Here is an 11,663-nt window from a genome sequence, read left to right on the forward strand (position 1 = left end):
TATTTTTTCTTTACATCTTATTTTTGAACAAGGATTAAGTAAAATTATAGCTATTGATTAACATGATTCTCCTTCTCGATGAAGTTCATCCAAAACCATGCAAAATATAGCAAAATAGTTTATTATATCAATAAATATGATAAAAAGAAATTTCATATGTTCTGTTACAAATTTTGCTTTCTGCACCACTGGTTTGTGAAAGCATATAATCTTACAAAGTCCAACTTCATTTCCCTTAATTTTTCCTTTTTTGATCAATAGATTCTCTACTTATTTTTTTCTGAATTAAAAAATAAATTAAACAATGGATAAACTGTGACAGGTTAAAACATTTCATAGACAGCATTTTTTCAAGAAAAGTTGCTTTAACTATAGTTTTTATTAAAAGAAAATCAGTTCTAGGTAAACAGAATTTTGTCTTGTCATCTGGTTTCACATCATTTTTATCAGTCTGCCAAAAATCTTCTTTTCTTTGTAGTGTTCATGTAGGGCCTGAAAACCCACTCAACATCTGCGCTGTCAGCATTATCAAGTGTGCCTAGAATGATCTGGTACACTGAAAAACAAAACAGAGACAAATTAAAAAAAAAAATTGAAATGTGCTGAACTCCAACAAAGAACTTGCAATGAAAATATGTCATTTTTTATCACTTTTCTCACAAAATAATACAAAAGAAAATCATATTAGGAGTTCACTGCATTATTGCTGGTCATTGCTTGCTTCTATAGTTGGGAAAATAATACTCAGAAATGTTTTAAGAAGGTCAAAAGTAAGATTACAGGTTACCATAAACCAACAGTTCAGTTTCAGAAAACAAATCTATGAAGGTTCATAATATTCTACTTTAATTGAACCTTGTAAAAGTGAATGAAATACTGTTAATGATATCAAGTTTTAAAAGAAGAAACAAATACAAATCAATTGTAAAGAATAAATGAAAACGTTTAGCTTCAAAGACATTTATCAAAACTTACATTTCATTTCAAATCTTGGCCCTACTTCAGATAGTTCCACATCATTGCGCTCTTTCTTCTTATATGTGTGATGCCTAAAATAAGTAATCAGCAACTGATATGTATTTCAGTACATGACAATAAATAAATAACCGAATAAAGTTATCATATCCTTTTTTAAACTTAACAAAAAAATAAATAAATTTATGTAAAATCAGTGTAAGCTTGCAGCACAGTGTTTGTAACTGTACACACCTAAATGATATGTAATCCTCCTGGTTGGCAAATGTGATCACCCTCCTGCTGTCTTCTTTTGGCACAGGGAACAAGTACTTCAATATGTTAGATACCTGGAACAGGTTACAACATCAATACCATGTCATTTCTTCAGATAAGAAGAATAAAAACAATAAAGACAAGCTTAAAGAGGGAAATACAGCATAAAAGGACACAGAGAAAGACAATACAACAGCTGGAGCTGAACAACAGAATGAATAAGATATATAGAAGCTTATTCTCAGTCACTAGTGCAATATGCAGGTAAATAAAGAACTTCAAGTTAAATGCATTTGAGGTCTGCAGCATCTCCTACTTACTCTCTGCCCCAACTTTGAGGTGAAATTGTTGAGAATGAGGTGTGGGTAGGCCTCCGACATCTTCCCTACGTCAGGAATATCATGTCTCATCACTACATTGGATAGTGTAAAGTAGGCTGTGGGGCCATAGGGGAGGTGGCACACCACTAGCCCATCTGAAAGGAGAGAAATTCTGATATATCTTTAACTATTAAGAGGGGAGGGGGTAGGTGTGTGTGACAAGTGTACATTTTTTTCTTTTTATGGGGAGGGGGGAGGGGGCTTAAACCAATTTAAAACAAATTTACCAAACAAATGATAAATAACTGAAAAGCAAAGGGAATGTTTATATTAATATTTATATAAGGTAAAAGTAAATTACCTCCAGCATTTGGCAAACACTAGATATGACCACATGAGCCCAGATTGACTGAATTTTTATTCACATTTATGGAGAGCAGAATAATAATCCCTGTCTCAATATTGTACTTGTTCCCATGACTGACCTGGATTTCCTCTGTGCTCGTGTAGCAGAATGAGATCTGTGACATCATTTGAGCGACAAGCCTGTACCAACTGCTTCATCTCATAGTTACCTCTGTTGATGCGCTGGGAGTTGGGGAATATAAGCCGAATTTCCTGAAGAGAAGCACACCAAATATGCAAGTCAAAAAGTGTCACATTTTTTCTTTCTGTTTAGTAATATGTATCAATCACTCGTTTCCATTTTGAGCACCTTTCTGTAGTATTATAACAAATAAACAAACAGTAAAACTTTAAATTTCTCTTTAAAAATGTGACAAATGTTTTTCTTGTCACTATTAAAAGCTTATAACTTTATAAGGTCCACACCTAAAAGAAAACTGCTGCAAAAATGGCCTTTTTTTTTTTTTTTTTTTGCAAAATGTTAAAAGATTTAGAAGAAGATCAAGTTAATGACTTGGCTGCACTGCAGGAAATAAAAAATGGGATTTCTTTTAATACTGCTTCAATTTTAAAACAAAATATTCCAGCTCAATTTCAAAGAAAATAACTGTACACCAAATAGATATTAACTAGGAGTTTGTGATCTCCCTTCAATCTGCAGACCTCTAAAAGTTTAATGCACAACACTTCACTTACTTTGGCAAACTGTTTCAACCTGGAGCTTGGGTCTCTGGAAGTGGTGATCATCAGTTTGGGATCTTCCACTCCAGCCCACCTGTATTCATCATCTATGTGAGTAGTGACACCTGGTGGAAAAAACAAAAGTTAATTCATTGCGAAATGTGTGTGTGTGCGTGTGTGCGTGTGTGTGTGTGTGTGTGTGTTTGTGTGTGATAAATTTCTGTATGTTTGTTTCCTCTACATTATTGGACAATATGCCTGGTACTATTACCAAATGAACAAAAGTTAAACAAACAATACTGGACAATCTGATGGTTTGAGAAAAAATATTTGCTTTTATCCCAAAGATGTCCACCTACCTTCCCCTCCCTCGTCCTCCCAGTCCAGGGTCTTCTGCAAGTCCAACGCATCTTTCCTTAGATCAGTGGGAATGACATTATTTTCTGAAAAACATATTGGAAACATCTAAGATAATGAAGCAGATGAAGTGAAAGATACAAGCCATATGAGGGTCCATTTTGGCACACAACATCAATTTGCAAATTCAAAGTTTCACATCAGAAAAATATGCAACATATATACCACTGGCAATTAACCTCTACTACATTTATTTTATACATTCATTTTAGGTAAAAAGGAGAGAGCTATTGATGATCAATCTGTTCTGATAATTTAAATATGTATGGCTTGAAATTATTGACACACAAAAACAAAAGGTAAAAATTTACCATCTAGTGATCTTTTGAGTCTCTGCTTTTTTTCTGCTATAGTTCGCTCGCGCTCTTCTATGGACTTTTTATAAATATACTCCCTTCTCTGCCTGGCTTGTCTTCGTAACTAGAAAAAACAATAAGTTTAAAATCTTATCTTTTTCATTAACAGTTTTGAAAACAAGGATGCAAGGTAGTGTTATGCTGCTATTTTTATTTTTCTTTTCTGAAGACCCCCAACTTAACATTTTACAATGAAAATCACAAATTCTGTTCAGTTTAAATTCTGTTACACTGGAATGCAGCAGTAGTAAACCCTGAAAACAACACTAACTTCTGAAGTAAAGAAGTAAAGTTTTGTTACACCCTGTACTGCACTATTATGATTGTACTACCACTACCACTACATGGCAGATGAAACTTGTCCCATTTCAGTCTCAAGTCAAAATGATCAAACATCACTAAGTTCATGCAGTGAAGTCTTCACTCTTCACAGTGACCAGTCCAAAATAAACATTTTTATATAAAAAAAAAGCTTTACGGGGCATCGCTTAGCATTCAAATCGTACACCGATTGTTAAATCTTTTGTTGTTTATAGATTACCCCATATAAACTTAATGGAATCTGTTACATAGAGCAATAATTATTATAAACAACACTCCACGTGTTTCAACTCACCATTTTTATAGGTCAAGGTAAGCTTTGCTGCGCATGCTCAACCGGAAGACAAAAAACGGAGGCCAAACGTGCTCGTCTTCGCGATGGTAAGAGGGTTAATCTTTGAATGATTAGTTTGTCTTATTCTCATATTCAGGGTTAAATGCTTCAAAGAGTTTAATTTAATATTATTAAAGTAAATATTTAATATTATGTCAGTTTAAACCAGCTAAAATTAGTAAATACAGTGAAAAATTACGTTGATTTACTCTACTTGCTTTTCCAATTTCTGCACAACAATTAAACAACATAACACTGACAACAACTTCCAACTTACAGCTCTTGGTGACCAAAACATTGTGAAATATTAGTTTGCCCCTTATATATATTTATATATATGATATGCTTGACTGTTGTTTATTCGTAAAACAATAATGATTCTTTTAGCTGTAGTTTCTCAGTACCAAATACATGTACACATTCTCCTTATTTGCTCTCACAAAATACTCTTTTCTGTCCTGTGTGGCCACAGGGGTGTTAAAATACTAAGTATTTCATCTTTTTTTCAACAAATTGTTCTGACTAAAGCAATGTACCTTATAGTTTTTTGAAGCCAAACGACTTGACAAACACTGAAACAGCAGTATTTTTAATGAAAAGAAAGTGCACCATAGGATCTGCAAAGGAGTATAATGTGTAGCATGAATTTCATGTGTTACTGTATACTATTTTTCTGTCTTCAAGTTTGACCTTACAGATTTAGCATTTAATAGAAAAATGATTAAATTATACGATTTTTAAAACCACGTATCACTTTGTCTTTAATTATAGGCACGAAATTCAGAGAAAGCCATGTAAGTATTTTATTTAAAACGAATGCTTGTGTCTCACATACCTGAAGAGAGATGGAAATTAATAACATTGTATATAGCAATAGAAGAAAATTTAAATAATTACCCTATTGGCTGTTTGAAACAGTTCTTTTAATCAAGCTATTTCCAAAGGAATTTTTGCATATCTTAAGAAATTACCTAAGTTGATTAAACTTTCTAACGGTCCCTAATGGCATATTATATTCCAGGACCAAGCTGGCCAGGTGGAGGGCTGCACACATAGATAATGTGAAGGAGAAGGTGAGGAAACATCTTCCTAGAATTGCCATCTCATTACACATTGGCATACCAGTACATTTGTAAATAGAAAATTGGCCTCTTGACATGTGAAGAGGTTTCTTCTTGTTAAGAACTATGTAATATCTTGGGTTTTTATCTATAGAGTGCAGATTGAGAGCTTGACATCTTTTCACTGCTTTTGTATTTCTACTATAGCAAGTATTCTGATGGATCAGCTTGTCAAACAAGACACCTTTGAGGCCCACCTTTTGTTGTCTGAATGTGCGATTTTGCAAGTGATGGGGGGAAAAATTCAGAAACTAAGATCTTTGCTTTATATGACATGAGCATTTAAAATGAAAATCCATGTTTACTTCAGGAAAGAAGACCGTACCTGACAACAGAATGTGATGATGTACACAAAGCAGAGAAGTTCAGAAGACAGATTATTGGAGAAGTTTCCAGAAAAGTTGCACAGATTCAAAATGGTAAAATTTTATCTAATATTATTTCTCCTTGTTAATACTAATACACTCCCTTATCGTCTCTTCTTATACCTATGAGATAGATGATGAGTTGCACGCTAAAGGCTGATGTCTCAGTGTGTGAGACATTGGGCTCCAGACTGTTGTTATGGCAACAAGTGATGGACCTCCCAGAGTGCACAGGGGCCAGCTGATATCTCCTCTTTATATTGTATGACTGTGTAAATTATTATGGTTTTTAGTAATTGTTACAGTGCATACTATGTACACTGTAACGGTAGCAGTGTATATTATGTATAATCTAAAAGACATTTCAGGGGAACCTAGCATTTGTAACATGTAGTTCCCACTAAATGAACAGGAAGTGGATGTTGTGACATCATTTTATGTCACCAGATTAATTTACCTATTAGACTTACATTCTTGGGCAATGTGGGGGTTCCTATATAATGAGTTACTTAGGCAACAGGCAAATTCAAGGCATCCAGTAAAACTGAAAATTACAAATTTTAGAACTTTTCTCTAGTCTGTACATAGACCACTCAGCAAATCAGAACTTCCAACATTTTTTCAAAAGGTTATTTATAAATGAATGAATATAGATTAATTTTATCAACTTGAGAAGAGTTTCTCATCATTTGTCACTTCTTGCACTTCAGCTGGTTTGGGCGAGTTTCGTTTGCGGGACCTCAATGATGAAATCAACAAACTATTACGAGAAAAGGGATACTGGGAAGACCGTATTGTTGAACTTGGAGGGCCTGATTACAGGGTATGTATGGAATGAGAGAATCTGTGGTGTGAATTGAAAATAGAATAGTGTACTTAGAATATATCTGAACATATAATATTTTTGAAAAAATTACAGCATGAGCATCAAAGAAGCCCATGTCCCTTTTATAAGCTGTGAAATCTTTAACTAGCTTATTATTGTAATTTCTCATTCTTTGGAATAGATCTGGCACAGTTTGTGTGTGTGCGTTTGTATTTGATTAGTGTTGTTAAAGGTTAAGGACTTTGTAGTGTCTTGGTTTTTTGAGTATGTGAAAGATGCCTTTATTTGGGTATCTTCATTGTTCGCAGAAAACTGGTCCTAAAATGCTTGATGCTGAAGGGAAGGAGGTTCCAGGGAACAAGGGATACAAGTAAGTCTGAAATCGGGGCATTCTAAGGATTTGGTTTAATATCGAGAGAAAAAAATGCTTTTTATTCGACACTGTTGACAAAGTTATAAGAATGTCTATTTATGTACTTATAATGAGTCTAAGAAGTGTTTAAAACAATCATGGTGCTCATGTCATTGATAATGGGTGCTCATGTCATTGATAATGGACCCTCATTTTGCACAAGTAGAAGTCATTGTTTTAAGTGGATAAAATGTGTTTATGAGTTGGTAAACCTTTACTCGTCTGGGACTTCAATAAATATGTGTGCAGTGTTTGCTGATAAAAACTTTGCATTTTGATTTGAATTTAATATTAAATATAGTCACATCAATTTAGTTTCCATTGCTGTAGCTTAACAATAGCAGTTTGTTGGATGCTGATCTTAAGATGTTATGAAATGGTTTTACACAAATGTGTCTGTGTTTTCAGGTACTTTGGTGCTGCCAAAGATTTACCAGGTGTACGGGAGTTGTTTGAACAAGAAGGTGATTTAAGTTTCATTAAAAAAGTTAATGGGTCAAAATGCCAAATGTTAAAATATCAAATCTTATTGATCTGGCCCCCGTTTCACAAAAAAACTTAAGTCGGTTTCCCCGACTAAGAGCTTGGTTACCAACGTAATTAAGTCGTTACGTCACTAAGTCCCGTTTCACAAAGAACCTAAAAGGTCGCTTACATCGTTTTTTTCTTAGCTGCTAGTCGACGATGTCTAGCCTCCTCGGGCGGAGACTTAAGTCAGCAAGCTCAACTAAAACTCGGTAAATGAGAGCATAAACAACAAAAATTTGGAAAGAACATACCTCCTTCAAGATATTATGTTATAGTGTCCTTGAATAGCACTGACATTTATTGAATATTTAAATAAAAAATGAAATACACCTTCACCCAGCCAATCGCGGGTTTGTTTATGTTTTTGACCGCTAGATGTGTGACAGCTGTGTTCCAAGACAAGCTAATGTTTTACTGTTGCTTTGAAGTTGCATTGAAGTTAAACTAATCAATAAAGTTCAAAAACAAACTTTGTTTACGTTTTGACTGATCTTTATTATTGATAAACGATCGTTCTCGGTCGAAAGAGGCCATGAAACGTCATGTCTTGTGAAACTTTAGAAATTTTACACCTCCTTTTCTTGAAGAGTTTCTCGTGCGCGTCGACTACGGTAAGCACGCCAAGCTAAGACATTACATTCTTTGTGAAACACTCCTAGTCGACTACGGATTTAAGATTCTTTGTAAAACGGGGGCCTGAAAAAAAATAAAAGATTTTATCTAGAGTTGGCAAAAATCAAGCATGTGTTACCTGGATTTTTTTTCAGCTCCGCCACCGCCAAGAAAAACCAGATCAGAGTTGATGAAGAATATAGATGCAGATTACTATGGTTACAGAGATGAGGATGATGGTGTTCTGGTACCTCTGGAGCAGGAAATGGAGAAGGAAGGTATGGGGGGAATATTCTAATTCCAGGCTTCCTTTTCTTTCAATTGGATGATTTTACTATAAAAGAAATTCTGAAATAGTGCCTTTCTAGCTTATTGAATATTTTTTTCTTGACAGGAAAAAAAAACACAATGAAAGAAAGCATTTGAATTACACAGCGATGGGTGATAATCTTAGCTTAATGACATCACACTTGTGAATTGTTAGTGGATTTGATGAAAAGGGATGAAAAGATGGGATTTCTTTCAGAAATTGGTTTTGGAATTGAATAAGGAAGTTACTTTAGTGTAAGACAGTCAAGAGATGGACAAAAAGGACTGTTGTTGCTATGGCAATCAGTGATGGACCTCCCAGGATGCACATGGGCCATCTGAGAACCTTACAGTCTTCTGTTTGATTCACTTTTATACATAACTTTCTTTTGGTATAATTTCATATGCATTTTACAAGTGTCGTTCATAAATAAGCAGTTCTTGTACCATAATATTTATTTGCTATGACTTGCTCTTATTATATTTAACTATTTTTTATCTAGATATGTCTGAGACATATGGAAAGGAAAAAGATTTCAAATGTATTTGTAAAACTGTATTTTTTCTTATTACCAGTCATAGCCAACAAAGTAGAAGAATGGAAAAAGAAGAAAGAGGCCATCTTGAGAGGCGAGGTACCCCCAGATGACGATGTTGTGACGAAGGAAGAGGATATCTATGCTGTTAATGAACATGAGGTGAACCTTGAATTTGTCTCACTTGATTTGTGATATTGATACATTTAATTTAAGTTAGATATCATTTATTGAACAAATTAGTTGATCAAATTGAATTGTTAAACATAGCAAAGGCCCCACCAATTATTAAAACTAGGGCATCATGACATATTCATTTGGCTGGGATGAATTGAAAAGCGAAGTGCATTTTTAACCCTGTGCTTATTATAATTGCTTCATTAATTGGGGTTTTTCTTCTTTTTTATAAAAATTAGTTTCTTGAATTTTTGGAAATTTTGTCATGAATTTGTGTACTGCAGGTTATATTCCATGTGTTTATTTAATTTATTATAAAGTCTGATGAAGAGGATGAGGTCAGTGCCATGGACACAGGGGAAGGTAGTGGACAAAGCTTCATAGCTCATGTACCTGTTCCATCTCAGAAAGAGGTGAGTCCCCCCTCCTCCTCCCCCCCCCCCCCCCTTTTGGTCCTCATTGGTTCCAGCCATTTAATGTTTAATTTTGCAGTTCTTAGTTATTTACGTAATTTGTATAGATATACTAGCGTGATCTCATTTTTGACTCCATATTTCACTGTGTTATGTTAGGGGGTAATTGATTAATTAATTAATATAGTTTCAATAAATTTAAGCATTTGTGATTATGTCAAATATTATTTGATGGTGTTGACGTCTTCATTGTAAGTGAAGTTGTCTAAATCTTTTAAGACTACAACACCTTTCGGGTATAAATAAGTCATTAATATGATTTTATCACAACCTCTTCCAATGTACCAAACTGGTCAGGTTGTGGACCACCCTATTATCAGTAAATAACAGTCCTTAGGGTCTCCCTCATTGATCATCTTTGCTTTCACTTTCACTTTCAGATTGAAGAAGCATTACTTCAAAGAAAGAAACAAGAACTTTTAGAAAAATATGCCAGTGAGGCATTACAAGCTGAGGAAGGCCAGGTTAAACAGATGATGGGGCTGGACACGTGAGACTATGCCCTTCAAGATGTATATCTGGAATTGTGATATAACATGAAGAGTATAATGCAACCTTCATAGGCCGATGCAATGAGCAAAGGAAATGTAAAGGCAGAAAAAAAATTATGGCAGGTACAGCTGCTGTGTCTGGGAAATATGAGGCGAAGATAAGTTATCACTGCTATAAAAAACATTGACAAGCAGTTGCTTTTCATGCTCAGCTGGGACTGATTCTAAATGACAGTTTTCCTAAAATTGTGTGCCTGGCATTCATTATAAGGAAATGGGAATGAGCAAGATTTTATTCCTGGCAGTGGATCCTTAGCTATATGATATAGAGAAATAATATGAAACCTGAGAGAACTGTGATGGATAATAGTAGAACTTGGCAGATACATACAGAAGAAATAAATTTGTGAAACTGAAAAACATTTGGAGTATCATCAAGAGCTGCAATGAAAAGGACGAGCAAACTAGATTGATCTAAACTTGGAATGTATAGAATATTGTAAAATACACTGACATCACTCGTAAACATCAGTGGGCTTCAGTTATTGCAGACTATAAATCACAACATACATGCATGCATGCAAAAAGTTGCCTAATTAACCTAATATTGTATGCAGCTAGGAAAGTTTTTTTTTCTACGACTTGAGATAAAACATAGCTATTCAAGATACAAAGGATGTTTAACCATTCATTGATTAGGCAGTAATTAGGTATTTGCTAGAAATTAATAGATTTTTGCAAACCGGACTATATTTTTTTGACTCCAGATTGTTAACTACTAGATTTTAAACATCAATTTACTATGTGTACAATACAGACTTCAGGCACCTATGCCATGAGTCAGTGTGTAGATTATCAAGTAAAGAATGATGGGAAAGCCTGGGACTAAAGCACTGTGACATCAGTGTTATTAAGGCACTTTTTTTAGGGCAGTGCCCTGTAAACCGGATGACTAATGTGAGAAGAATGATGTCATATAAATCAGCTGTTTATCCATTACCATAAACTGCTTGTGGATTTTGGTTTTATTTTCCTCATACATTATATGTGTTTACATAGAGCAGTAGGGGGCCTTTACTTTCTTGGAACTGCTTTCAGTTGTTACGGTCTATGCTTTGACCTACTTACCATCTTTTGTTTGATTTGTCTTTTGATTAAGAATTTAAGTTTTAGGTTACCAATCTTTGGTGTAACTCAAAACCAAAAAACAGACTGTAAATATGTAAAGGATAGATTTTCTATAATATTTTCATTAAAATAATGTTTTTAAAAACATTTTCTTTCATTCATTCTTTTTTCTGATTGTTATATTTGTTTCTTTCTTCCAGCATCATAATACAATAGAAAGTACAAAGATCCCATAAGTAAATAAATGAAATATTAAGTAAATAGAGAGATAATTGATAATTGCAAAAACATCCAATCGATCTTATTTATGTCTTGATCCAAGTAAAATGCTAATATTTTTACACATAAGCGTTTTCCTTATCAGTTTTAATGAGCAGTGACGAGTTTAGTAATGGGATATCTGAAACAAATCCGCGGAAACTGTGTCACAAACCTGCGCATAAGATATTCATAACTTGTTTACGAACGCAGATATCGTCGTTGATTTCTGGAGATAACCTTCACTATATACAAAGCCACTGCTGATTCATTGTTCTGTCCAAACGCACTAATTTAACATGTAATTTGCTCTTAACCTCATTTATAACATATTTGTCATACTTTCCTATATCTTTTGATAAA

The 11,663-nt window shown here is 34.2% G+C and overlaps 2 protein-coding genes across 2 annotated transcripts; one reads left to right on the forward strand and one right to left on the reverse strand.

Moving 5' to 3' along the window:
- Positions 1–105: 105 nt before the first annotated feature.
- Positions 106–3,955, reverse strand: LOC106161655 (U3 small nucleolar ribonucleoprotein IMP4). Its single transcript, XM_087015144.1, has 10 exons — positions 3,951–3,955; positions 3,681–3,723; positions 3,365–3,473; positions 2,996–3,079; positions 2,652–2,761; positions 2,036–2,168; positions 1,551–1,705; positions 1,210–1,304; positions 976–1,049; positions 106–556 (listed from the first exon to the last, which is right to left on the reverse strand). Exons 1-10 carry the CDS (start codon positions 3,953–3,955, stop codon positions 447–449), a joined length of 918 nt encoding a protein of 305 aa, XP_086871270.1. The 3' UTR covers positions 106–446.
- Positions 3,956–4,011: 56 nt separating this feature from the next.
- Positions 4,012–11,189, forward strand: LOC106161656 (pre-mRNA-splicing factor ISY1 homolog). The gene is made up of 11 exons (XM_013538672.3): positions 4,012–4,111; positions 4,836–4,858; positions 5,086–5,137; positions 5,496–5,604; positions 6,261–6,373; positions 6,685–6,746; positions 7,197–7,252; positions 8,084–8,206; positions 8,814–8,935; positions 9,271–9,363; positions 9,804–11,189. The coding sequence occupies exons 1-11, from the start codon at positions 4,109–4,111 to the stop codon at positions 9,915–9,917; spliced, it is 870 nt and encodes a 289-aa protein (XP_013394126.1). The 5' UTR covers positions 4,012–4,108; the 3' UTR covers positions 9,918–11,189.
- Positions 11,190–11,663: the final 474 nt, after the last annotated feature.

This window comes from Lingula anatina, chromosome 6 (assembly GCF_051362555.1).
Source record: "Lingula anatina isolate TDL-2025a chromosome 6, LinAna3.0, whole genome shotgun sequence".
Classification (NCBI taxonomy): Eukaryota; Metazoa; Brachiopoda; class Lingulata; order Lingulida; family Lingulidae; genus Lingula; species Lingula anatina.